Genomic DNA, 27,581 nt, shown 5'->3' on the forward strand with positions numbered 1-27,581 from the left:
AAAAAATAAAAAATAAAAAAAAAAAATTTTACTGGGAACCAAAAACTTCTCTAAAAAAAATAGTCTATTAAAAAAAATCCAATGTAAAATGTGTGGGATGCAGCTAAAAGAAAGCTTAAAGAAAATTTATAGCATTACAATAAAAGAAAGGTCTCAAATCAATGATTCAAGCTTTTTACCTAAGAAACAAGAAATAGAAATAAAAACCCAAAATAGGCAGAAGAAAAGAGGTAAGAGTGGAAATCAATAAAACTGAAAACAGAAAACTACACACACACACAAAATCAATGCCACTAAAGGCTGTTTCCTTGAAAACATTAATAACTGGTAAAACTTTAGCCAGATTGACTAAGAAAAAAAGGAATAGACACAAAATAGCATTATCAGGAATGGAAGAGGGGACATTATTACAGTTCCCATAGACACTACAAAGTTAATAAGGGAATATTACAAACAACTCTTTGCCCATCAATTTGACAACCAAGAAAAAAAGGACAAACTCCTTGAAAAACAGACTACCAACATGCACTGAAGAGAAAATAACCTGAATTGTTCTATATCTAATGAATAAATTGAATTCATAGTTAAGAATCTTCCAACAAAGAAAAACTTCAGGGCTAGATAGCCTTGCTAGTAAATTCTACCAAACATTAAAATAAATAAAAACAATTCTATAAAAACTTCTCTAGAAAATAGAAACAGGAACACATATCAGTATCTTATGAAAATAGGATTAAACATCCCACCTAACAAAGACATCAAAGAAAATGACCAATATTCCTCCTGCACATGTATGTAAAAAATTTGACAAAATAAGTTTTGAGTAAATCGAAAAAAAAAAAAAAAGGTCAAAAAGCCCAAACCTCAAAGCACTTTAAATAAAGCAGTGAGCAAAACACATTTATCCAATTATCACATTTTAAATAAGATACATACTAACAAGAACATTTATGAGAACCTAATAAACATTTTGAAATTTATACATGTCCATTCAAGACTCTTAAATGTAATTTCACTAAAAGGTTTTGTTTTAGTACTTGGCAAACTAAAAATTTTCCAGAAACATTTCTGTCTTATATACCAAAATAAAAATTTCCAGTATGAGAATCATTTCAACCAGATACAGATTCTGGACTATCAAGATATTTGGTATTTTTATCGTTTTTATTTTAGAAGAAAGATTAAGATCTGTTTCATAGCTATTTTATCTTCTCTGTTTTATGGGGGCTCCTACTGCATGGCACATAGCAGGCATTTAATATTTGTTACTACTGAAGGAATGATGAGGACTAAACTTGGTCTTTATGATGTTAACAATCTAGTAAATACTAGATTCAAGACAGTGACTAGGCACTGAAACCAATCAAGTATCTTTCAAATCTTCCCCTCCCCTACTGTTATTGCCTTAAGCCAGGCCTTGAACATTTCTCAGGATCACTGACATATAACATCCATCCATCCATCCATCCATCCATCCATCCATCCATCCATCATCCAGTCCATCCATCCATCCATCCATCCATCCATCCATCCATCCATCCATCCATCCATCCATCTATTTAGAGATGGAGTTTTCTATCCGTCCGTCCGTCCGTCTATCTATTTATTTAGAGATGGAGTTTCACTCTGTCCCCCAGGCTGGACTGCAGTGGGGTGATCTCGGCTCACTGCTATGGAGTCTCACTCTGTCACTCAGGCTGGACTGCAGTGGGGTGATCTCGGCTCACTGCTATGGAGTCTCACTCTGTCACCCAGGCTGGACTGCAGTGGGGTGATCTTGGCTCACTGTTACCTCTGCCTCCCAGGTTCAAGTGATTCTCCTGTCTCAGCCTTCCAAGTAGCTGGGATTACAGGCATGCACCACCACACCTGGCATTTTTGTATTTTTAGTAGAGATGGGGGTTTCACCATGTTGGTCATACTGGTATCCTGACCTCATGTGATGTGCCCACCTTGGCTCCCAAAGTGCTGGGATTAGAGGCCGAGCCACCATGCTCAGCCCCCAGAATGCTTTTTAAACTGCAAACTGTGACCTATCAGTAGGCTATAAAGTCAATTCAGAGAGTTGTGATCAGTATTTTTAAGAAATGAAAATACCACAGAAATATTAATATCCACCACATTAAGAAGGGTAAACTATTGTTCTATGAAACTTATTTCAGATATATATACACATATATATGAAGACAGACACAATTTGTGTATTCACAGAGTCTATAAAGGTCGTTATGAGTTTACATTTTTTAAAACATTTACTTCTATATACAATCCAAACAATCTGCTAAGTGTGGTAGAGATAATTTATATGCCATTTAGGTCAGTCCAATATAAGAATAGCCACTTACATTTTGTGAAAATTTGGAAATAGTCATTTAAATTTTTAACCCATAAATAAGACAATATTGATAGTTTTATTTAAATACTACTTTGTTGCTTTCTGCAAATTATTCTGATATAAATGTGAATTTATTAAAAATGTGAAATACATAGAAACTTTATGAATCCTTATATAAGGCATGCATATACCGAGTGGTCATCCTGTAAAATGTATTCAGTAAAAAATGAGGGCTGGGGGTGGTGGCTCATGGCTGTAATCTCAGCAGTTTGGGAGACTGAAGCGGGTGGATAGCTTGAGCTCAGGAGTTCAGACCAGCCTGGGCAACATAGCGAAACCCCGTCTATAAAAAATACAAAAACTAGCCAGGTATGATGGCTCATGCCTGTAGTCCCAGCTACTTGGGAAGCTGAGGTGAGAGGACCGCTTGAGCCCAGGAGAAGGAGGTGAGCTGAGATGGCACCACTGTACTCCAGCCTGTGTGACAGACGGGGAGGGATTGCCTCAAAAAAAAACACACACACACACACACAAAAACAAAAGACAAGTGTTCAACAGTTCAAAAGCCATTTTCTGGTCTTGCCAAATAATTCATTCTTTACTGTCAACTAGAAGATCTTTCCAAAATGACTATCCAATCAGATTACTCTATTTATAATCTTCTCATAAATTTCCAAAGCCTCCAAGATAAAAATCTAACTCCTTTATATAGTGCAAGGTACTTTATAATCTTAACATGCTGGTTTTTCCAGCTTGATCTTTTGTCACTGGCACACTCAACAATCAGGCTGTATTATGCTATACAAGATTTCTAAAATATGCCATCCCACTATGGCTTCATGTCTTTATATACACTCTCTTATCAGTTCATTATTTTTTTGTTGTGTGTGGTTTTTTTTTTTTTTTTTTTTGAGACGGAGTCTCGCTCTGTCGCCCAGGCTGGAGTGCAGTGGCCGGATCTCAGCTCACTGCAAGCTCCACCTCCCGGGTTTATGCCATTTTCCTGCCTCAGCCTCCCGAGTAGCTGGGACTACAGGCGCCCGCCACCTCACCCAGCTAGTTTTTTTGTATTTTTTAGTAGAGACGGGGTTTCACCGTGTTAGCCAGGATGGTCTCAAACTCCTGACCTCGTGATCCGCCTGTCTCGGCCTCCCAAAGTGCTGGGATTACAGGCTTGAGCCACCGCGCCCAGCCCATTATTTTTAGATCCCTGTCATTTAAGTATTGAACAAAGGAAAAGCAGGCCACAAAAGAATGGTCTGAGAAATATGAAGAGACCAGGAGAAAGCTAAGGGATGAAATTTCAGAAGAGAATAGAAAAGTTTATGGAAGAAATGAACAGCTGAGAAACCAGTATGACTGGGTTTAAAAAGTGTCAAAATGATTTGGAAAACTGGTCAGAAGTTTTATACCTTGTAGCTTGAAAAATGAATGGGAAGTATAAAAGTAGAGATCTGAGAACTTTGGATGAGGAAATATAAGGATCAGATAATAGTTAGGTGGGGATGTGGGATGAAGGGAGGTTTTACTGTATTTGTTGTAAAGGATGGAAAAAGCCTGAATCTGTATAGATGCTTCAAAGAAGCAACAAGGAAAATGAAAGCGACTGAAGATAATGGGAACATTAGGTTTAACAGAATGTTACCAACCAATGTGGTTGCTTAACAAGTATTTCAAGGTCAGGCCAGTTAGCCACGCTAAAACAAGATTTTGTTATACCACCATCCAGAGCAGTTGCAAAGGATAGTACATATTTATATTCCAAAAAGAAGTACATTACTTACATTAGGAACGTTGATACAATAGGTTGATTTTAGTGTTTTTCTACAGAATAAAAGTACCTGTTACAAAACAGCAGTAACAAAAGGGGGCTGAGGAAGTGACCTATACCACTATTCCAGGAACAACTTTTACCTGGTGAGTACAACCCTGAAGTTAAATGACACACGATTTATTTGAATAACACAAACAGGCACATCATACACAGGCTTGCCCCTAGGATATTTTCTACTTGGGAGGAAAAATCTGCAAATAAATAAATAAATAAACCAAGCTTGGTCACTTTAAAAAATTACTTTAAAAATTAAAAAAGAAGACATACCCCATCTCTTACTGAAGTACTTGATTTCTTGAGTAAATACAACTCTTTTTTCTTTTGTTCAATGTAGTATCTAATGTCTTTATTAAAAGAAAGAAGGTTTTAAGATTAGCAATTTTACTCTTCGAGTTAAACAGTGATATTTTCTTGTAGTTAAATTAGATAAAGAAATTACCATTATAGGTATCCCTTATGGTATGGTCTGAATGTTTGTCTCCTCTAAACCTGATGTTGAAATTTAATCCCCAATGGGACAGTATTTACTGAGAGGTGGGGCCTTTAAGAGGGGATTAATGGATTAATGGGTTATCATAGGAGTGGACCTGATGTCTTTATAAGAAGAAGAGAGACCTGGGCTGGCATGCTCAGCCCCTCACCATGTGATACTCTGTGCTGCCTCAAGACTCTGTATTCTCCACCGGCAAGAAGGCCCTCACCAGATGCAGCCCTATGACCTTGGACCTTAGTCTCCATAACTGTAAGAAATAAATTCCTTTTCTTTGTACATTACCCAGTTTCAGGTATTCTGTTATAAGCAACAGGGAACAGATTAAGACATCCTTGCTATCAAAATTTCACTATGTAAAGTCAGGAACCAAAGGACAGACATGGACACTTACAACAAATATTGTCAAAAAACAATTATAAAAGTCTTACCATCAATATGAAGAATTTTTACTCCCCATGACAAGGCATTTGATAATATACTATTTGAAGGAATAAAATCCTGTAAAAAAAAGTTTTACAGTTGTTCTAGGAAATTATTTAAAATGAGCTAAATTTTAGTAAAAATTCAATTATTTGAAGCTTAATGTCACTAAGGTGGTTATCTGTAACAGACCCTATAGAGTTACAATAGCTAGGACATCAAGATTTTCTATAGAATTTCTAAAATCAATCCCACTTTATACCCACGTTCTTAATAATTTAATGAAAACCATAAGGCAAGTTTTAAGTTTCCAGTAATATTTTAAAAGGCCACAAGATGGGGATGTTTCTACATGAAAAGTTAAGTTCTGTACTTTGTAAAACAAAATATATGCTGAGATTCAGGCTTTTGCCTAAAAATGTGGAAAGGAAAATTTCAAGAGTATCTGAAATTTCCAGTGGAGTTTTTAATAACAAAATGTTACAGTGTGAATCTTTACAGTTCCTACTTACATGGTCCTTGATAGCTTTTTCAACTAATAATTTTCCTCTGCTTAAACACACCTATAAAAAGACCAGAAATTTTTAAAACACAGTGCTTAACTGGAGAACAGGTTAAACAAGTAAAGCAGCTAAGAAAAGAGAACTTTCGGGTCTCATATTTAAAAGTTTCCATTTTGGGGTGACCTCTTTGGTTTTGTAGTAATTCTATTCAATATGAAAAATAAAATAGCTAGGTTTCACTGGAATTCTTTATAATTGTTTTACATTTTAGTTCCTATTAAATCAAAGATTTAAGAAAAACAATAAATTTTATATACTGTTTTTATGCTATTTCACCCTCTTTTTTTTGGAGACAAAGTCTCGCTGTGTTGCCCAAGCCAGAGTGCAGTGGCGTGATCTCAGCTCACTGCAACCTCTGCCTCCCGGGTTCATGTAATTCTCCTGCCTCAGCCTCCCAAGTATCTGCGACTACAGGCATGCATCATCATGCCCAGCTAATTTTTGTATTTTTTTTTAAGTAGAGATGGGGTTTCACTATGTTGGTCAGGCTGGTCTTGAACTCCTGACCTCGTGATCCACCTACCTCAGCCTCCCAAAGTGCTGGGATTACAGGCGTGAGCCACCGTGCCCAGCTGTTACTTCACTTTTTAAATAAATTACTAGGAAAGTCAGTTGAAATGCCATCAGCAACAATTATTTTGGAATTGCTAGTGTATTATCTCCTTGCTCCAAAAAAGCATTAACTCAGAGAATGCATGGTCCTTCCTTCATCTCTTTTCCATTCTTTCTTCTGTTTTCTTCTATGTATTATAACTCTTTTTTCAAGTGATACCTCTTTTGTGACTCATTTCTTCTGTTTTCTCCTCATTTCCCCTAATTTTCAAATGGCTATAACAGGTAAGTCGAGGAGGATATTTTAAAATAATAATTTAATTACACTTGAACCTAAAAACTGAGATAAACATTTTATCTCTCATTTGATCTTATCCCATCTCACACCCAATTAAATCAATTTAATTGTCCTTCCTTGCATCTTTCAATTTATTGGCCATGCAGTGGTAGGGATGAGATTTCAATAATTCTAGAATAGGGGCTGGCAACCTTTTCATGCAAAGGACCAGAGAGTAAACATTTTAAGCTTTGTTGGCCATATGGTCTCTACAACTATTCAATTTTGCCTAAAACACAAAAGCAACTACAAATTATACCTAAACAAACAGGTATGGCTGTGTTCCAATAAAACATTATGGACAATGAAATCTGAATTTCATAAAATTTCTACTTGTCACAAAATATTCTTTTGATATTTTTATACAACCATTTGAAAATGTAAAAACCATGCTTAACTGCAGGCTGTACAAAAAAGGCAACAGGCTGGATTTGGCCCATGGGCCAGAGTTTGCTGACCCCTGCTCTGAAAATAAAAAAGGTTTCTATTTCTTCTTTAAAGAATGATCTGCTGTTAACTTTTTAGTTGTAAATTATTCTAAAAACTACAAGCCATCCCTAAATACAAGGGTGTACCTAAGCAATCAGAGTGTGACTACACAAGAACTATTAGGCAAAAACCACCTTTCTAAAAGACAGCAACCTTATTAAGGACTGGAGAGCCACACATAATGTGGCTTTGCAAATGTTCTACATAAGTAAACTCTACTGCCACCTTGCTATTAAAAACCATGAGATCTTCAGGATATAGCCCTTCTGAGTCTCAAAGCATATTTAAGAGACTTACTGTGTCTGGTGACTTAAATGAACTTCCATCATGGCTGGGATGAGGTGAAGTGGTTTCTGCAGTATATGCAGATTCTGGACTCGGTACAGGAGAAATTCGACCCAAGGTCTGTGCAAATTTAGCTTCCTTCTTATTTGAAATAAGATAACTGATATCTTTGCTGAGAAATTCTTCAATTCGCTAGAAGAAAACAAGGTATTTTTATTTATATATATTTTTTTAAGAAACACGGTCTCACTGTTATCCAGGCTAGAGTGCAAGTGGCAAAATCATAGCTCACTGCAGCCTCAACCCCCTGATCCCAAGTGATTCTTCTGCCTTGGCCTTCTGAATAGCTGGGACTGTAGGCACATGCCACCAAGGTATTTTCAACTAGGTCATAAAAACCATAAGCTGTTTCATATGCCAAGCACAGTAAAAAAGTTCAATTTGATGCAATTATTTTGTAAATTGGTGGGTTTTGTACTATATTTTTCTGAATTTAGAACTCTGAGGAAGTATAAGAGCTCCTATAACAGCACAACAGCAGCATGTGCTGGATATTATTCTTAAATACTTCATATATGCTAATTAATGTAATCTATGGAACAGCCTCATGATAATATCTACATTTTCTGCAGGAGAAAAAGTGAAGAGAGGTGACTTACTTAATGTTACCCAGTAGCAAATAATATAATTTGAACACACACATTCCGACTCAAGCCCATGATCTAAAGCAGCAGTGTCCAATACAACTTACCTAAGTACTTGAAATGACCTTGGTAGTGTGATTAAGCCACTGAATATTTTGTTTCTTAAGAGATGGGGTCTTGTTATGTTGCCCAGGTTGGCCCTGAACTCCTGGGCTGAAGAGAGCTGCCTGCCTCAGCCTCCCAGGTACCTGAGAGTACAGGCACATACTACTGCGCCTAGCTCAAGTCACTGATTTTTAAATTTGATTTCATTTTAAAGACTTTAAATTTAAGTAGCCACATATCATTAATGGTTACCATAGCAGATAATACAAGTCTAAATCAATCATTAATTTATTACACCTTCCCTTGAGGCTTCAACTTACAGGATGCAGGGAACCTTTACCCTTAAGAGTATAATACTGTTTGAAAAGAATTACTTTACTAAAATGTTTAAAGATCACCGCCTAAATATCTGAATTTACTTATAAAGACACATACTGAAGTGAAGGTTATTAAAGATTGCCAGGGTCAGGAAAATAAAAATAGGTAGAAGTAAATACTAAGCAGAATACTAATATTATTAGAAAAATATATAGTATAAATATGTATAGTATAAATAAAAATCCACTAACCAGAAGTAAATTGTGAATCATTAATAAGCAGTAACAATTTACATCCATGAAAGACTTCTTAAATTATTTTAAATAGCTGTATCTAATTTCTATAGGATTTCACATTATAAATGAGGATAATAAAAATGAAGTCAGGTGTGTAACAGATAAGTTAACTTCATCTAAGCATTAAGCAGAATTTGCTACTGAGCCCAGTGACCTCCTTGGTTAAGTGCAAATCATTTTTTTGACCAACATTAATTTTCATTGACCAGTAAATAATGTACCTACATTTATTTATTCCACGGATTACAGACTCAAATGCCTGTAAGGGCCAGGCAATAATATAAATGAATAATTCACACATCAAATATTGCTTTTTTCATAAATATGAGGCTCTAGTAATGTCAGAGGTTCTAATACTTTCCATCTCTGAAACTGGCTATTCTAGGTAACTCATACAATGGAATCCTACATTTGTTCTTTTGTAACTGGCTTCCTTCACTTAGCACAATGTTTTTTGTGGTTCACCCATGTTGTAGCATGAATTAGAATTTCATTTCCTTTTAAAGCTGAATAATAGGCCGGGCGTGGTGGCTCAAGCCTGTAATCCCAGCACTTTGGGAGGCCGAGACGGGCGGATCACGAGGTCAGGAGATCGAGACCATCCTGGCTAACACAGTGAAACCCCGTCTCTACTAAAAAAAAATACAAAAAACTAGCCAGGCAAGGTGGCGGGCGCCTGTAGTCCCAGCTACTCGGGAGGCTGAGGCAGGAGAATGGCGTGAACCCGGGAGGCGGAGCTTGCAGTGAGCTGAGATCGGGCCACTGCACTCCAGCCCGGGCGACAGAGCAAGACTTCGTCTCAAAAAAAAAAAAAAAAAAAAAAAAGCTGAATAATATTCTACTGTATGTATATACAACCTCTTCTTTTTCTATTTACTTGTTGGACATTGGGGCTGTTCGCACTTTTTGGCTATTGTGAATAATATCTTTGAGACTCTGCTTTCAATTCTTCTGGATGTATAGTCAGAAATGAAATTGCGGAACCATACAGTAATTCAATTTTTTACTTTTTTCAGAAACCACCCATACTATTCTGTATGGTGGCTATATTGTTTTACACTACCACTCAGAGTGCACAAGGGTTCTACTTCTTCAAATCCTTGTTAACACTTGTTATTTTTCTGGTTGTTTAACAGTAACCATACTAACAGGTGTTAAGTGATTACTGATTGACATTTCCCTAATGATCAGTGATGTTGAACATTTTTTCATGTGCTTATCTGCCATTAGTATTAGTATATCTTTTCTGAGTAAATGTCTTTTCAGTTCCTCTGCCCATTTTTAAATTCGGCCATTTGTCCTTTTGTTCTTGGGTCATAGAAGTTCTTTATACAGGTATTATGGATATTAATCCCTTAGCAGATATATAATTTGCAAAGATTTCCTGTGATTCTGTGGGTCTTTTCACTCCCGAAAATGTCCTTTGAGGCACAAAAGTTCTTAATCCTGATGAAGTCCAATTTTACACTTTTCATTTGTTGCACATGACTTTGATATCATATCCAAATCCAATGTCATGAAGACTTCTCCCTATATTTTCCACTAAGAGTTTTAGTTTTTACAATAAATCTTAGATCCATTTTGAGCTCATTTACGCATATGACTCAGCAAAGGTCCAACTTCATTTTTCTGCATGTGGATATCCAGTTTTCCCAGCACCAGTTGTTGAAAAGATCATCTTTTCCCCCAATGAATGGTCTTGGAACCCTTCTTGAAAATCAATTAGTCATATATGCAAGGGTTTATTTCTGGGTTCCCTGTTCTATTGGTGTGTATGTCTGTTCTTATGTTAGTACCACTTATTTCCTTTGGTTTTTCATTTCTTACAGAGTTAGTGAATAAAACGCCCTTTGCAACATAGCCCTAATGTAATTTTGTTTCCTGCCATTCCCCCCACCTATATCCTAAGCTCAAATCTCACTGCAACATCAGTTGTAGAAACAAACCACATTGACATATATTTTAAATATGATTTCCTCTATTCAGTATGTCTACTTGCCTTGCAAACTAAGACTTCAAGATCCAGCTCAAACTTTATCTCTGTTGATTCCTAATGGCAGAGTTAATCATTCCTATCTCTGTGTTCTAATAGCAATTTCTACATATTTCTGTCAAAGCATTGATAACACTCTAATACAAATTATTTAGTTGTCTGAGGTTTCCACTAGACTAAGAATACCTAGAGCATTATATTTTACTTATTTTTCTATCTCTAGGATCTAAAATAGTGCTGATATACTGGAGACACTGGTGGAATAATTTTTGAATGAATTCCCACATGCCCAAATCTTCATCATTCTTCAAAGCCGTGTTCCAATTGTGTGTCAATGAAATCCACAATTCCTCAGCTGAAACTAATCTCTCCTTGCTCTTGATGTTCTATGTTGTATTATTAACACAATTACTTGTACCAATGTCATCTCTACCTAGGTTAGAATGTGAGGATAGGACGGACATAAGGACTCATTTTTTATTTTATTTTTCTTTTGAGAGACAGTCTCGCTGTTGCCCAGGTGGAGTGCAGTGGCACCATCTTGGCTCACTGCAACCTCTACCTCCCAGATTCAAGAGGTTCTCCTGCCTCAGCCTCCCCAGCAGCTGGGATTGCAAGTGTGTACCACCATGCCCAGCTAAATTTTTGTATTTTTAGTAGAGATGGGGTTTCACCATGTTGGCCAGGCTGGTCTCAAACTCCTGACCTCAAGTGATCCGCCTGCCTCAGCCTCCCAAAGTGCTGGGATTATAGACGTGAGCCTCCAAGCCCGGCAGGATTCATTTTTGAATCTACCAAAACACAGAGTGCAGTGCACACCATACTCAAACATTTGTTGAATCAGTTCTACCAGGTTATTCAATTTACTAGATATTCTTGAATCTACACCATTTAAAGAGTAAACTCAAAACGTTATTTTCTGATGACTCAAGGTCATCATGATGTTTACTGTTCAAGCTAATACGCCAAGGTAATTGGCTTACATTTCTGTTCCTCTCCAATTGCCTTATTTTAGCCAAAACTATTTAGACATGGACCTAACTGTGGTTGATCCCACGTTCTCCTTAGATGGTTTTGTAACACCTACTTTTCCTGCACAATAGTATTTCGCCTTTATATCAGAATCTGGGTGCTGTGCTCTCAGTGGTTAAATTTGTCAGAAGCATACTCTGCAGATAAATGGGGTATTAAGATGTTTTCACCAAGATTGTAGAAACCAAGGTATGTGACGTGGTGAATTAAAAAGGCACCTAAAGTAATGATGTGAAGATAAACTAGCTCATGTAGGAGATCTTTATGACAAAATCTTTTTTAGTGATAGAAATAGTAAATGTGCTGAAGAAAGAAACCAGGACCCGAGAATTAAATATCATTAATTATAGAAAAGATAGTATGGGAAGATCAGAATTCAATAAATAAAATTTTTTTTTTTAGAAGAAAGTTAATAAATCAAATTCAGTTGGAAATCCATAGCTTTGGATTTTTGGGAAATCCAAAGGAAAATTTGGGAACTCACACCCTTAATATGCTCCTAACTTCACTGGTCTACTTCAATCATTTCAAAGACTAAGTATGTAAAACCAAAAGGTCCCTCAACTATTATGTATGGCAGAAGTAATTCAAAATTTGTTTCTTGCAATTACCTCAGGAACTGCTGTGGAGATAGGAGAAAGAAAGGTGACGGGGCAAGTGGTTCTTCCTTTAGCCTCTGTACTGTTGTTTTAGCCCAAGGAGTTCCCTTTTTATAGGCTTTACACGTTGGACTTCTGAATATTATTTTGTTCAAAGAGTTCTACTGATAAAAACGCAAATCTAAATATCACTGATTTAGACCATTAGACCTAGAGTTAATGGGTTGTTCATCGTATTTGAGAAAGCTGTCATCAAATCACATCAGATAGCTACTTTAAGCTACTTTTGTTTTTGGAGATAGGGTCTCACTCTATCACCCAGGCTGGGGTGCAGTGGCACAATCTTGGCTCACTGCAACCTCCACCTCCCAGGTTCAAGCGATTCTCATGCCTCGGCCTCCCAAGTAGCTGGGACTACAGGTATGCGCCACCATTCTTGGCTAATTTTTGTATTTTTTAGTAGACATGGAGTTTTGCCATGTTGCAAAGGCTGGTCTTGAACTCCTGGCCTTAAGCAATCTACCTGCCTCGGCCTCCCAAAGTGCTAGGATTACAGGTATGAATTAACAGCCAGATAGCCATTTGCAGCCACTGATTGCTAGAGGAGCAGAATGGTGCAGGAACTATGTTGCTGTTGGAATTAAGAAGTTAATACTGCTCTAACTGGGCCATCTACTTTCTCTGGACCTCAAGTACTTTGCTTCTAAGATGAAGGAGTCTTTTTTTACTCAATGTCTAAGGTCCTTAACACATTAAGATACTCTTAATAGATACACAGTCAACAGGGTGGCTGGCCTAGAAAACATGACCTTTAAGAATGCTGTCGTATGATCATTATGATAAATACTACTATTACAAGCATGTCACAGTGTTTTAGTTTAACAAAATGAATAGTAAAAAAGTAGAGTAACTTTTCAGAGAGAGGTAAATAAAATATCATATTAACAAACAGTTCCAGGAAACTTGTTAGCACATGTTCTTCTGGTAAGTTTCTAGTTTGGGAATTGGCAGGGCCTGCAGGGCTCATGCCTGTAAATCCCAGCACTTTAGAAGGCTGAGGTGGGCAAATCACCTGAGGTCAGAAGTTTGAGACTAGCCTGGGTAACATGGTGAAACTCTAACTCCACTAAAAATACAAAAATTACCCAGGAGTGGTGCCACATGCCTGTAATCGTAGCTACTCAGGAGGCGGAGGCTGAGGCATGAGAATCACTTGAACCTGGGAGGCGGAGGTTGCAGTGAGCCGAGATCGCACCACTGCACTCCAACCCAGGCCATATAGAACAAGACTCCGTCTCAAAATAAAAATAAAATGAAAAGTTACTAGTCTGGGAATGAAAGGATCAGTTTAGACACTCAAAGACGAGGACCTTCAGAAAGTCAAAGTCCAGTATGACCCATTAAAACAGAAAAAACCTTTATCACCTCATTTGCTAAAATTCATCCAATATTAACCCTAATCCTATTAAGGTCCTAGAATTTTGCCTGAGTTTTCTTTTCTTTCTTTCTTTTTTTTTTTTTTTTTTTGAGACAGAGTCTCGCTCTGTTGCCCAGGCTGGAGTGCAGTGGGGCGATCTTAGGTCACTGCAAGCTCCGCCTCCTGGGTTCACGCCATTCTCCTGCCTCAGCCTCCCGAGTAGCTGGGACTATAGGCGCCCCCTACCACACCCAGCTAATTTTTTTTTTTTTTGGAATTTTTAGTAGAGATGGAGTTTCACTGTGTTAGCCAGGATGGTCTCGATCTCCTGACCTTGTGATCCGCCCACCTCAGCCTCCCAAAGTGCTGGGATTACAGGCATGAGCCACTGTGCCCGGCCTTTGCCTGAGATTTCTAATTTCCCAATCATCTAATCAGTGTACAAGGTAGGAAAGTATCTCCAGATTCTTAATGTAAATTTCTATTCCTTTAATAACATTCATTCTGTTGAAACAACATCTGTATCACTCAGGAACAATTTTAATTGTGTGGTTTGCATTGGTGTTCTGTAATAACATTCTTAACTGTTACACTAGTCCATACAAACTTACGTAGCTCCCCAAGATTCATAATCAAGAAACTGCTGTCATCTGGAGGACATTCCAACATTACAGTGAGCAGTCAATGAGCAGTTCCACTAGGACAGGAGAGTCTTACACGCTGAGAACTTTATACTAGACTGCTAATTGGAGAAACCTGAAAGTTTTGCCAGTCCACAAAAGGTTAAAACAAATGGTTTTTCATTAACGATAAACAGCTGATAATAATGTTAATCTTGGTGCTAATAGAAGGGTTTAAGTTTTCCAAAATGAAAAATTTAAATGATTACATAGTAGAAAATAGTAGTTACAAATTTTTCCTTCTATGCCAGTTTAGGGTTTTCACTTACCCCTCCCAGATCCTTAATGTCCTTTTGCAGTTTTTCAGATATGGTGACAGAAGGTAAGTCAAGGTAAAATACTTTTCCCCAAAGTGGCTTATATTTGGATTTTTCTGGCCTGTTATCAGTTTTCAGAGATTTCAAAGATGGTCTGTTTTTTTCATTTTTGACTTGGATTCCACCTGCTATTAAAGATGTTTAGAATCAGATGTTTTACAGACACTTGTACTATTTTTAAAACATTTCATTATACAATATTACAAAATAAAAATCCTTACAATCCTACCAGTTTATTAGCATTGAAATGTATTTCTTTGTAGTACTACTTAGGATAGAGGCAAAACGCTCTGTATACTTTCACAGAACGCATATTGTAAAATAATAGTTGACTCAGCAAGAAATATTCATGTGTTTATGCCTGAGGCACGGGGCTATATAAAACTCTTTTGAAAGATTTTCTTCTTTAGGATGTAAACTCCATGGGGGTATTTAATACTCAGCTACTGATTGAGCATCTGCCATTCTGCTGAACATTCAAAAACTGGTGTTTAAACTTCATTTAGCGATGAAAGAATCCTCTGTTACCCAGGATAACCTAGCCAAGGGTTTCAGACTGCTCAAGTTTTAGTTTCATATAAAGTTTGTCTGCATGTTAACAACTAAATGGTCCATTTCACATACAATTTGTCTATGTATTAGGAATTTAATGGTCCATTACGAAGAACTAAACCTTTCATTTCATTATTTTCATTAAAAACAAGATCTGAGATCCAAGCAACTGCTTTAAAAATTAATTTTTCAAACGCAACCTGTTCTTAAATTGGTAATTACTACACGTACACAAATACCTGTACAAAAAACTTAGGTAGTGGAATGTTTCACCAAATAAAGTGATTGAAAATGGAAATGTGCTTTTGTTTCCCTGTTTGTAATGTTGAAACCAGCAATGGGATGTTTGAAATACAAATGCTTTCCCCCAACTTATGAGGAAGGGAAAAAAAAAAACTTTCAAGGGTTAAGACCAAAAATCCACCCACAATCACTCAATCTAGTACTGAAGCTAAAAGCCACGAGCGTGTCTCACTTTAAACTGAGGATGCTGTCCGTCGCCTCCAAGGGCCCGGGCGGAGGCGCAGCATCTGCGGAAGCCCGGCAGAAGAGGGCATGGCAGCCCCAGCGAGGTACCGGATCTGCACATTGTTTGCTAGTTTTCAACCGAAGGCACGACCGGGAATGAATCTGGGACCGCCGCTGTAAAGGGCAGAGCGCTAGAGGGGCCGGGCCGGAATCCGTTCCTTCTTAGACAAAACACTGAACGGAGCCCCTTCCTTCAGACCCCAGAGGAGGGCGGTCAGAAAAAAAAAGCTGAGGAACCGGCGGGAGAAGTCTGAAGAATCAACGGTGGAACCACGAGGGGAGGAAAGGATTAAAGGGACTGCAGGCGGAGGAGGGGCTTCTTACCCTGGAAATGCCCTTTACTGTGGATCCTCATGGCTCCGGAGTTCATGGCAGTCGCCCAGTACCTACATGCTGGGTCCGGAGAAAGTGTCGCGCCGGGCGGCCACGAAAGCACGGCTTCCCCAGGCCTGTTGACAGGACGGCCGCCTCTCTCCTTCCGCCGGCTACGGCCTCCACGCAGCAGAGGCACCGCGTCTGCGGGTCGGGTTTCCGGGGCCGGATCCGGCTCCAAAGCGCGGAGGAGGAAGGCGCAAAGCACAAACGAGTGGGCTGCGGCGGTTGAAGATTTGAAAACGCGTCACGCGGCCGCGGCGCCGATACGCGCGCCCCGCCCCCTCACGCCGCTGTCCTGGCTCCTCGCTCCGTTCCCGCAGGATGTGTGTTCCCATCTGCCCCGCTCCCATTCCGATGCCCTCTCAGCCTCTGACCCCGGCTCTCAGTCCGCCGCTTCAGGTCTTGGCGCAGCCACAGAGAGTTGGCGCGGCTCTGTGTTGACCAAACCTAGTGGATGCAGTTAGCGCCGGAGCCCTGCCCCGCCCATCACCAGGGTTATTTCCGCCTTCTAGGTTTGCCAGGACCGCCGGCCTTCCAGCTGCTTTCTCCCCCAGGTATGCTAATTTTCCACTGGTCGGACGTCTGGGAGGCTGAAGGCGAGGGTCTTCGGCCGATCCCGGACTCAGCTCTGGCCGGGGCCGGAGCCGGGCGGTGGCGGCAGCTGCAGTCCCTGCTCAGCGCGCCCTGGGTCGCACAGCCAGCGGGGTTTTCCCGCGGTCACTGCCGACCCCGCCGGCTGAGGACAGGCCGCAGAGCGACTTGCGGGAGAGAGTGCGGTCCCGTAGGACGTCGGAGGGAGGGTGCGGCCAGGCGGCCCCCGGTCCTGACGGCAGCGACACCCCAGAACCCGTCCAGGTCACTTTGTGTCCTTGGGTAGTTGGCTATTTGCGCTGCCCTGTTGACTTTTATTGTATACAGAACTGTTTTCGTTTAGTTGTGTGTAAGTTTATTTCAACAATGAAGGAGTGGAAAGTAACATCTCATTTTTTTTTTTTCTGTAAAACAGAGATTAAAGATCAAATTAAAATGCTTGTGAACATATTTTAATTTTATAAGTTGGAACATGCCTCGCCAAAAAAAAAAACAACAAAAAAAAAACAAACAAAAAACTTTCTTCAGGAGGAAGAGGATATTTTGAACTATTTTGCATTCCTCTACTCCAGGCCATAATAGGCACTCCTATAATGTTTGATTTTTTTTAGCTGGTAACTCAAGGAAGTCAGAGTGTCAACGTTACAGTTTTGCAGGTAGGTACCTCAAAGAATAGACAAGGGTGGGTTGTGACAATATTAGCTGGAACGCAGAGAACACGTTTGCTAAGGGAAATGAGAGTTTGGTTTTACACAGATTTATGTTGAAGGCCGTGGGGCGACAATCATGGAACTATGCTTATTAGACAGTTGAAGATGTGTATGACTCGAGAGAAATGTCTAGGAAAAGTGGACATGGGAAGAGGAAATAGAGTGATTTGATATCTCTCCAATAAAATATTTCTACCTCAAGGTCTGTTGATTTTAATCATGGGGCAGTTCATTAAAGGTTAACAGATCTTGAGTGGTGTAAGGAGGTGAGGTTTAAATAAACGATTTCAATATTGTGATTTCTATGGGAACTTATTTTCAAAATATAAGCTACAGAGAGCACAAAATGTTTATATTAACAGAAAGATTTAAAAACTTGGGAAGTACTAATATATAATGTAGTTAAAGCTTCGGGAGGAAATGAAATTGCCAAGGAGAGCATGTGAAATGAGAGAACTGATTAAAAGCGTGATTGATGAAATAGTGAAAGAGATGGAGGAAATGCCACAGAATTGGGAAGAGACTGCAAACATTAGAATCATATGGGCTTCACTACTTGGCCTCTGGGTAATTTTGAGCCCCAATTTTAATCTGTTAAAAGGGGGTAATACTTCTCAGGGATGTTGTGAAGGTTAAATGAACATTTTTGAATGCTTAGTACAGTGCCTGGCACAGAGGAGAGCTCCTTAAGAGTTCTGTAATTATATCCTAGTGAGCGCTGCACCAGTTCCTTCATCCCCAGGACAGGTAAGTTTAAGACTTGAAAAATAAGTATTTGATTTTGGCGTTTCAGGTATCATTGGTTTCCTTAAGGGTAATTTGAGTAGGTGGCGGAGATGAGTACAGTACTAGATAAAAATGATAAGCTTGAAGTTCAGACAGGTTGAGTGTACTCTTTCAAAAAAAAAATTGTTGTTTTAGGAAAGTATAATGAAGGGAAGACTTGATCTTTGGAAGGTTTAGAGGATGTGGGAAAGATTTCAGCATGCTGCTATTGAGGAACATTTTTTCAAAAAAGGAAGTCCATTTTATGTTCTTGTGAAAGATGAGTTGTGTGTCTTATTTACTGTGAAGAGGAAGGACAGTAACATAGTTGCACCCTATGCTGTTAGACTCACCCTCTGCTGCACTGAAGGTGGTAATTCCGAGCAATAAATAAACAGGAAGTCTGCTTTACTCAAAAGTTAGTAATTTTCTAATCTATTATCCAAGGTTAGTTTTTAAAAATATTACTGGAACCTAAATCTTTTAGTAGGCACAGAAAGGACGTGGCTATAGTCAGTAAGGATAGAAACCTCCTTTAATTGTCCAGTAGTCAGGTCTGTTGGTAAGAGGATGGGGTTTGTCTTAAAGTAGATATTGAAAATATGCTTGAAAACATTCCTTCAGAGGAAGGATAGACATTCAAGAAGTGAATGGGGGCGGGGTTATTTATGGTGAGAAACTTTTGTTCGAGAGTTATATTAGGCAAAATTGGAGAACATTGAGCAGAATCATGATGTAATTAAATGACTATGTGGCTGTGAATCAAGAGAAATGAATTTTATTAATTACCTGCCCTATCCCTAAGTAGTTTTATGACCTTGGGCAAATGTTAACCTTTCTGGCAGGGCATAGTGGCTCAAGCCTGTAATCCCAGCACTTTGGGAGGCCGAGGTGGCGGATCACGAGGTCAGGAGTTGGAGATCAGCCTGGCTAACATGGTGAAACCCTGGCTCTACTAACAATCCAAAAATTAGCTGGGCATGGTGTTGTGCGCCTGTAACCCCAGCTACTCAAAAGGCTGAGGCAGGAAAATCACTTGAACCCGGAAGGCGGAGGTTGCAGTGAGCTGAGATTGCGCCATTGCACTCCAGCCTGGGTGACAGAGCGAAACTCCATCTCAAAAAGAAAAAAAAAGTTAACTTTTCTATGCTAGAATTTCCTTATCTATAAATGAAGATAATATTGTTTAGTCTACTCCACAACTTTCTGTGATTATCAGAGATCTAAATCTGATCTTTCAGATTACCTCACACATATCCAATTATAAATTTTTTATTCTAGAATCTAGACGAATTAATTTTATAATACTTACCACTTTTTTTCTTTATTTTGCCTAAGCCTCTTCACCTGGCTTAGCAAATATTTTTTCTTGTCCATAGCAAATTTAGCTTAGATTCAACCTTTATCTCCTGCTCATTTGGATCTTGAATAATAATCATTCCTGTTTGATTCATTTGCCAACTATTGACATGTTGTTTTCTGAAATGTGTTCTGGTCTATTTTTATTATTTAATTTGCACATTTCGTAGTCTCACTATCCTGGTGAATTGGAGGGCTTAAGGTTATATATAAGGTTAAATTCTTAGTTTTGCAGGCTAAGTGTATGCAAGGATAGGATTGGTTAGTGACTGTGGCACTGAAGTTAATGTCTCAGGTGAATGTGGGCTGGGAAACCAGGGTAAATTCAGCATTATCAGGCCCATGAACACATCCTAAGTGAAGGGTCAAAAATGGAAAGGCCGGGCTAGGTGGCTCACGCCTGTAATACCAGCACTTTTGGAGGCCGTGGTGGGAGGATCACTTGAGTCCAGGAGTTTGAGACCAGCCTGGGCAACATAGGGAGACCCTGTCTCTACAGAAAATGAAAAAATTAACCCTGTTAGAGTAGTGCACACCAGTGGTACCAGCTACTCAGGAGGCTGAGGTGGGAGGATCACTTGAGCCCAGGGGTCTAGGCAGCAGTGAGCTATGATTGACCACTATAGTCCAGAGTGAAGCCTTGTCTCCAAAAAAAAAAAAAAAAAAAGGCAAGACAGGAGGATTCAGAATTTGGGAATATATGGTAATGGATGCCTCGAAGCAACATAATTCAGAGGCTACTTGGCACCTCCATCAGCTGTTACAGATAATGAACCAGTTCAGAGGTTATCTCTTACATACTGAACTAAATTGTAAATTCCTTTAGGGTGGTATGAGACACATACTTGGCCATGACTATAAAATAATCTACCTACCTGCCTCATTTCCTGCTTTCGTCCTGTTTTGATTGAGCACTAACAATGTGCTATGCCCAGTGAAGCTTGTTTACTGTTATACTCGTAGAAGTCTTATTGTATAAAATTTCAAACATTTATAATCCACATGCAATAAAGTACAGCCATTTTAAACATTATATATCTAAATATGAATTTATGTATTCTAATAAATATGTATATCCATGTAGTTACCACTAAAATGAAAATACAAAACATTTTGTCATCCCAGAAGGATGCCTCATTCTTTCCAGTCTCCCTCCTCCCACCAGAAGTAACCAGTCTTCTGATTTTTATTATCATTGAATGGTTTTCTCTGTATTTCAGCATAATATAAATGGAATCATATAATTTGTATGTTTTGGGTTGTAATTATTTTTCATAATGTAATCTTTTTGTGATTCATTTATGCTTTACATATATCCGTAGTTCATTCTTTTTTATTGCTGAGTAGTAGTTCATTGTGTGAATATACCACAGTTTATCCATTCACCTGTTAATGGACACTTGGCTTGTTTCTATTTTTCTGGCTGTTATGGATAATGCTGCTATGAACATTTGTACACAAGGTTTTTTTGGGAATGTATTTTTACTTCTTTTAGAATTGCTGAATCGTGGTAACGTAATATTTAACAGTATGAGAAACTATTGACGTTTTTGATTCTCCTTCCAGTAATGTGTGAAGCACAGTGTTGTTATTCACTGGGTGTGAACTGGGATCTCATATAGTTTCAGTTTTTAAAATTCAGGTAAAATTCATATAACATAAAATTTGCCATTGTAACCATTTTGAAATGTAGAATTCAGTGGCTTCCAGTATATTAACAATGTTGTGCAATCATCACCACTATCTAATTCCAGAATATTTTCAACATAGGAAAAGGAAACCTCTTACCCATCAAGCACTCATTTTCATTCCTCCTGTCTCCTCAACCCCTGGCAACCACTCTTTTGTTCTCTGTCCCTATGGATTTGCCTATTCTGGACATTTCATAGAAATAGAATATGTGGGTTTTTTTGTGTCTGTCTTTTATTGAGCATAATGTTTTCAAGGCTCATCTATTTTGTAGCATATATCAGGTCTTCATTCACTTTTTAGAGATGAATAAAATTCTCTTGTAGAGATATATCACATTTTGTTTATTCTTTCATCAGTTGATGAACATTTGGTTTCTTTTTATTTTTAGCTATTATGAATAATCTCTGAACATTTGTGTACAAGCAAATGTTTGTTAGACTATTATGTTTTCAGTTCTCTGGGGTATATACCTAGAATTATTACTGAGAATTTCTGGGTTATATTATAATTCTGTTTAACATTTTGAGGAACTGCCAAACTATTTTCCATGTGGCTGCAGCATTTTACATTCTCATTAGCAGTGTAAAAGAGTTCCCATTTCTCCACATCCTTGTCAACACATGTGATATTCTGTACTTTTAATTATAGCCTTCCTAGTGGGTGTGCAGTGGCATCTATTTCTGGTTTTGATTTTCATATTCCCAATAAGTGATGATGTTGAATACCTTTTTATGTGCTTATTGGCCATCAGTATACCTTCTCTAAATATTAGGTCCCTTGCCCCTTTTTTTGAAGGTTTTTTGTTGTTCTTGTTGTTTAATTTTAAGTTCTTTATATATTTTGAATACTAGACCCTTATCAGATACATGATTTGCAAAAATTTTATTCTTTTCCATACCTGGTCTTTTCAATTTTTTGATAGTGTCCTTTGATACACAATTTTTTTAAAATAAAATCTAATTTTATTTTTCTTTTGTTACCTGTGCTTTTAGTATCATATCTAGGGCACTATTGCCAGATTCAGGGTCATACAGATTTATTCTTATGAGAATTCTGTACTTTGCCTACATTTATGTCCTTGACCCACTTTGAGATAATTTTCTGTATATTATGTGAGTAGAGAGTCCACCTTCATTTTTCTGCATGTGGATATCCAGTTTTCCCAACATTATCTGTTGAAAAGACTATTCTTTTTATCATGGAAAGGTTTTTAAAACCTTGTTCAAAATTAGTTGCCTGTAGATGTATAGGCTTGTTTTTGGGCTTTCAGTTCTATTCCATTGATCTATATGTCTCTCCTTATGTCAGTACTACACAATTTTAATTACTGTAGATTTTTAGTAAATTTTGAAATTGGGAAGTATTAGTACTACAAATTTGTTCTTTTTCAAGATTGGCTATTCAGGGTCTCTTAATATTCCATATGAGTTCTAGGGTCAGCCTATCAATTTCCACAAAAAAAGTAGTTGGAAATTTGGTCACAGTTTCATTGAATTTGTAGAGTATTATCATCTACACAATATGTTTTCCAATTCATGAACACAAAGTGTCTTTCCATTTATTTAAGTCTTCTTTAATTTGAACAGTGTTTTGTGATTTTCATTGTACAGGACTTACACCCCCTTGATTACATTTATTCTTAAATATTTCATTCTTTTTGATGCTATTGTAAAGGAAACTGTTTCGTTAATTTAATTTTCAAATTGTTTATTGCTTTGTATAGAAATACAATTGATTATTATATATTGATCTTGTATTCTGCAACTTTGCTGTATTTATTAGCCTTAATAGATTTTTGGTGGATTCTTTAGGGTATTATAGATACAAAATCAAATCATCTATTAGAGATACTTTTACTTCTTTCTTTCAAATATAGATGCCTTTTGTTTCTTTTTATTGCCTGATGGCCTCAGCTGGAACTTCTGTTATAATGTGTTATCAAAGTGATGAGAGAATGGACATACTTTTTATTTTCCTGATCTTCAGGGAAAAGCTTTCAGTCTTTCTTTTGTTAAATATGATGTTATTTTTGAGTTTTTTTTTCATAGATGTCCTTTATCAGGTTGATGAAGTTCCCTTCTTTTCCTACTTTGTCACATATTTGTGTCATGAAAGGGTGCTGGATTTTGTCAGATTTTTCTCTGCATCAATTGAGTTGATGATTTTTTTTTTCCTTCATTTAATTAACATGGTGTATTTCGTTGATTGATTTTAATGTGTTGAACCATCCTTGTATTCCGGGGGTAAATCTGACTTGGTCATGGTATATACTTGCTTTAATACGTGGTTGTATTTGGTTTGCTGGTATTTTCTTGAGAATTTTTGCACCTTTCATACAAAGGGGCTAGTGGTCGCTAGTTTTCTTGTGAGGTCTTTGGCGTTGACATCAAAGTAATGCTGTAATGGCTTCATAAAATGAATTAGGAAGTGTTCCCTCCTTTATTTATTGGAAGAGTTTAAGAAGGCTTGGTGTAAATTCTTTCTTAAATATTGATAGAATTTATCTGTGACACCATCTGGTCCTGGACCTTTCTCTCTTGGGGAGATTTTGATTTTTGATAGAACAGGTTTCTAATAAGTGTATTTAGAAGTAAGCAGACGGGGCCGGGGGCGGTGGCTCAAGCCTGTAATCCCAGCACTTTGGGAGGCCGAGACGGGCGGATCACGAGGTCAGGAGATTGAGACCATCCTGGCTAACACGGTGAAACCCTGTCTCTACTAAAAATACATAAAAATAAACTAGCCGGGCGAGGTGGCGGGCGCCTGTAGTCCCAGCTACTCCGGAGGCTGAGGCAGGAGAATGGTGTGAACCCGGGAGGCGGAGCTTGCAGTGAGCTGAGATCCGGCCACTGCACTCCAGCCCGGGCGACAGAGCAAGACTCCGTCTCAAAAAAAAAAAAAAAAAAAAAAGAAGTAAGCAGACAATTGACTCAAGAACAAATAGACTAACTGGTAGTATTGTCTCCACTTTCATTCCTGATTTTAGTAATTTGGGTTGTCTTTTTTTTCCCCCTTGGCCAGTATACCTGAAAGATTGTGAATTTCGTTGATCCTTTAAACTACTTTTGGTTTTATTAATTCTCTCTTTAGTTTTTATATTCTATTTTTTATCCTCATTTTTATTTATAGTATTTTTTCCTTTTTCATCCTCATTTTGATTTATAGTATTTTTTCCTTTTCATCTTCATTTTGATATATAGTATTTTTTCCCTTTTACATGCCTTGGGTTTAGTTTGTTCTTTTGATAGTTTTATAGGGAAAAGTTTAGTTTATTGATTTGAGAGATCTTTCTTATTTCTTAATGTAGATTTTTATAACTGTAAATTTCCCTCCGAGCACTGCTTTGCTGTGTCCATTAGGTTTTGGTGTGTTGTGTTTTCATTTTCTTTCATCTGAAGACATTTTCAAGTTTCCATTGTAATTTCTTCTTTGACTCATTGGTTGAGTATATTATTCAGTTCCATGTATTCAAGAATTTTCCACATTTTCTCATTACTGATTTTACAGTTTCTCTTATTTTGGTCAAAAAATGATAAAATTATTTTAGTTTTATTAAGTAAGAATTATTTTGTGGCCTAACATATGATCTGTCTTAAAGAATGTCCCATGTTCACTTCAGAAGAATATGTATTTTGTTGTTATTTGGGGGGGGTGTTCAATATATGTCTGTTAGGTCTAACTGGTTTATAGTGTTGTTCAAGTCTTTCTGATTCCTTGTTTGTGTTTTTTCTGGTTCTATTCATTATTGAAAGTGAGATGATGAAATTTCCAACTATTGTTGAACTATCTGTCTCTAGTTCTATCACTTTCACTTTTTATATTTGGGGCTCTATTTTTAGGTGTATATATATTTATAATTTTTATGTTTTCTTGATAGATTGACAACTTGTATTGTCACATAACATCTTTCTTTGCTCTTGTAACAATTTTTGTCTTAAAGTCTGTTTTGTCTAATACTAGTACTACCACTCTAGCTCTCTTATAATTACCGTTTTCATAGAATGTCTTTTTCCACTTTCACATTCAGCCTATGTGTGTCTTTGGGTCTAAAGTCTCTTTTAGACAGCGTATAGTTGGGTACTTTTAAAATTCATTATTCTGGTCTCTACCTCTTAATCGGAGAGTTTATTTTACTTAATGAAATTACTCATGAGAGCGTATTTTGCCATTTTGCTGTTTTTTATATGTCATATCATTTTATTCCTCCATTCCTTCATTATCACCTTCTTTTGTGATAGATGTGTTCTGGTGTACCATTTTGATTCCCTTATAATTTCTTTTAAATATATATTTTAGGTATTTTCTTAATGGTAGTCTTGGAATTGCAATTAACATCAAATATATAACAATTTAGTTCAGAATAATACCAGCTTGGTTTCAATAGTATACACAACTTCTGCTCCTGTATACCTCCATCTCCCCATCCACTTTATGTTGTGATAAATTACATATTGTTGTTATAAATAACATATAAATAGATATAAATGATATAAATCAATTTAGATTTATAATTACTATTTTATGTAATTGTATTTTAAATCATATGGGAAAAAAAGTGATGTTGCTAACCAAAAGTACATTAACAATTCAGTTACTAAAATTACAGATTTTTACATTTACTTACATTGTTATCTTTATTGTTTCTTTCTTTTACATTCAACTTATTTGTATCTTTAAATATAAGTGTCATGCTGGGTGTCGTGGCTCACTCCTGTAATCCCAGCTTCTCAGGAAGCTGAGGCAGGATAATCTCTTGAGGCCAGGAGTTTGAGACCAGCATAGGCAACACAGTGAGACCTGTTTGTAAAAATTTAAAATAAAAGTAGCTGAGCATGGTGGTGTGTCTGTAATTCCAGTTACTTGGGAGACTGAGGCAGGAGGATTGCTTGAGTTTAGGAGTTTGAGGCAGCAGTGGGCTATAATCATGCCACTGTACCCCAGCTTGGGTGTACAGAGCAAGGCTCTGTCTCATATTTTTTTTTTTTTTTTAAATCTCTGGTAGCCAAGATATAGTTTGATTATTATTTTTAAATTGATTTTGCCAACCTCTGCCTTTTAGTTGTATATTTGCATTTATTGAGGTGGGATTTACATCTGCTATTTTGTTACTTGTTTTCTGTATTTCATTTATATACAGGTGCTCCTCAATTTATGATGGGGTTACATCCCAGCAAACCCATCATAAATTGAAAACGTCATAAGTCAAAAATCCACTTAATACACCTAATCTACCAGGCATTGTAGCTTATCCTAGTCTACCTTAAACGTGCTCAGAACACTTATGGTAGCCTACAGTTAGGCAAAATGGTGTAATATAAAGCCTGTTTTATAAAAGACTGTTGAATATCTCATGTAATTTATTGAATACTGTACGGAAAGTGAAAAACAGAAATGGGATGGTTATATGGATACTCGAAGTATGATTTCTACTGAATGCATATTGCTTTTGCACCATCATAAAGTTGAAAAATAGTAAGTGGCACCATTGTAAGTTGGGTACTATATATATTGTGCTTGTTTCACTCACTCTTTACTGCCTCCTTTTATTTTAAATAGATATTGTATATTTTAATTTCATTGTTACTTCGAATATATTTTAAAATTTTATGGTTGCTTGTGGGGTTTCAATTAACATCTTAGTTTATAAAATCTAGTTCAGATTAATGCCAACATAATTTCAGTAGTTTATAAAAATTTGTTCTTGTATAGCTCCTTTCCCTTTCCCCATCTTTGTGCTATTGTTGTCATACATTATATTTTTATATATTGTATGCTCATAACAAATATTTGTTGATTGCTTTATGCAGTTGCCTTTTATATCAGGAGCAAAAAGGACTTACAAACAAAAAAATATACTTACATGCCTTTTATCACTACCTAACTTGTTGCTTTTGCTAGTGTACTCTATTTCTTCCTATGAATCCCTGTTAATCTCTAGTGCCTTTCATTTTAGCTTGAAGGATTTCTCCTCGTGTTTGTTGTAGGGCAACTCTGCCAGTGACAAATTCTCTGATTTTCTTTATCTAGAAATGTGTTAGTTTGGGTTTTTTCTTTTAATTCTGAAGGATAATTTTGCTAAATATAGAATTCTTGTTTGACAGTCTTTTTCTTTTATTACTTTGCATGTTATCCACTGCCTTGTGACCTCCATGATTTTACATGTGAAATCAGCTGTTAATCTTATCAAGTATCCCTTTAATGTGATGAATTGCTTCTTTCAGGATTCTCTTTGTCTGTTTGGCTTTTGTCAATTTGATTTAAATGTGTCTTGTGAAAACTCTATCTCTGAGTTTCTCCTAC

At 37.3% G+C, this 27,581-nt stretch overlaps 2 protein-coding genes across 4 annotated transcripts in view; one reads left to right on the top strand and one right to left on the bottom strand.

Moving 5' to 3' along the window:
* DBF4 (DBF4 zinc finger) overlaps positions 1-16,472 on the bottom strand; it is a 33,054-nt gene extending 16,582 nt beyond the window's left edge. For both annotated transcript variants that reach the window (XM_011961763.1, XM_011961762.1), the window contains exons 1-6: positions 16,114-16,472; positions 14,662-14,834; positions 7,321-7,500; positions 5,595-5,645; positions 5,091-5,160; positions 4,437-4,513 (exon numbers count right to left, since the gene is read on the bottom strand). In XM_011961763.1, coding sequence (XP_011817153.1) covers positions 4,437-4,513; positions 5,091-5,160; positions 5,595-5,645; positions 7,321-7,500; positions 14,662-14,834; positions 16,114-16,159 — 597 coding nt within the window. In that variant the 5' untranslated portion in view covers positions 16,160-16,472. The remainder of the gene's footprint in view (positions 1-4,436; positions 4,514-5,090; positions 5,161-5,594; positions 5,646-7,320; positions 7,501-14,661; positions 14,835-16,113) is intronic.
* The window catches only part of SLC25A40 (solute carrier family 25, member 40), a 56,046-nt gene continuing 44,896 nt past the window's right edge, over positions 16,432-27,581 (top strand). Inside the window, exons 1-2 of one of the 2 annotated variants that reach the window (XM_011961761.1) lie at positions 16,662-16,718; positions 17,284-17,411. The gene's annotated coding sequence lies outside the window, so the exon portion shown is untranslated. Of the gene's footprint in view, positions 16,719-17,283; positions 17,412-27,581 lie in introns of both variants that reach the window. The other variant, XM_011961760.1, reaches the window with a different exon arrangement.

The sequence above is a fragment of the Colobus angolensis genome, unplaced genomic scaffold, assembly GCF_000951035.1.
Source record: "Colobus angolensis palliatus isolate OR3802 unplaced genomic scaffold, Cang.pa_1.0 Scaffold569, whole genome shotgun sequence".
NCBI classification, from domain to species: Eukaryota; Metazoa; Chordata; class Mammalia; order Primates; family Cercopithecidae; genus Colobus; species Colobus angolensis.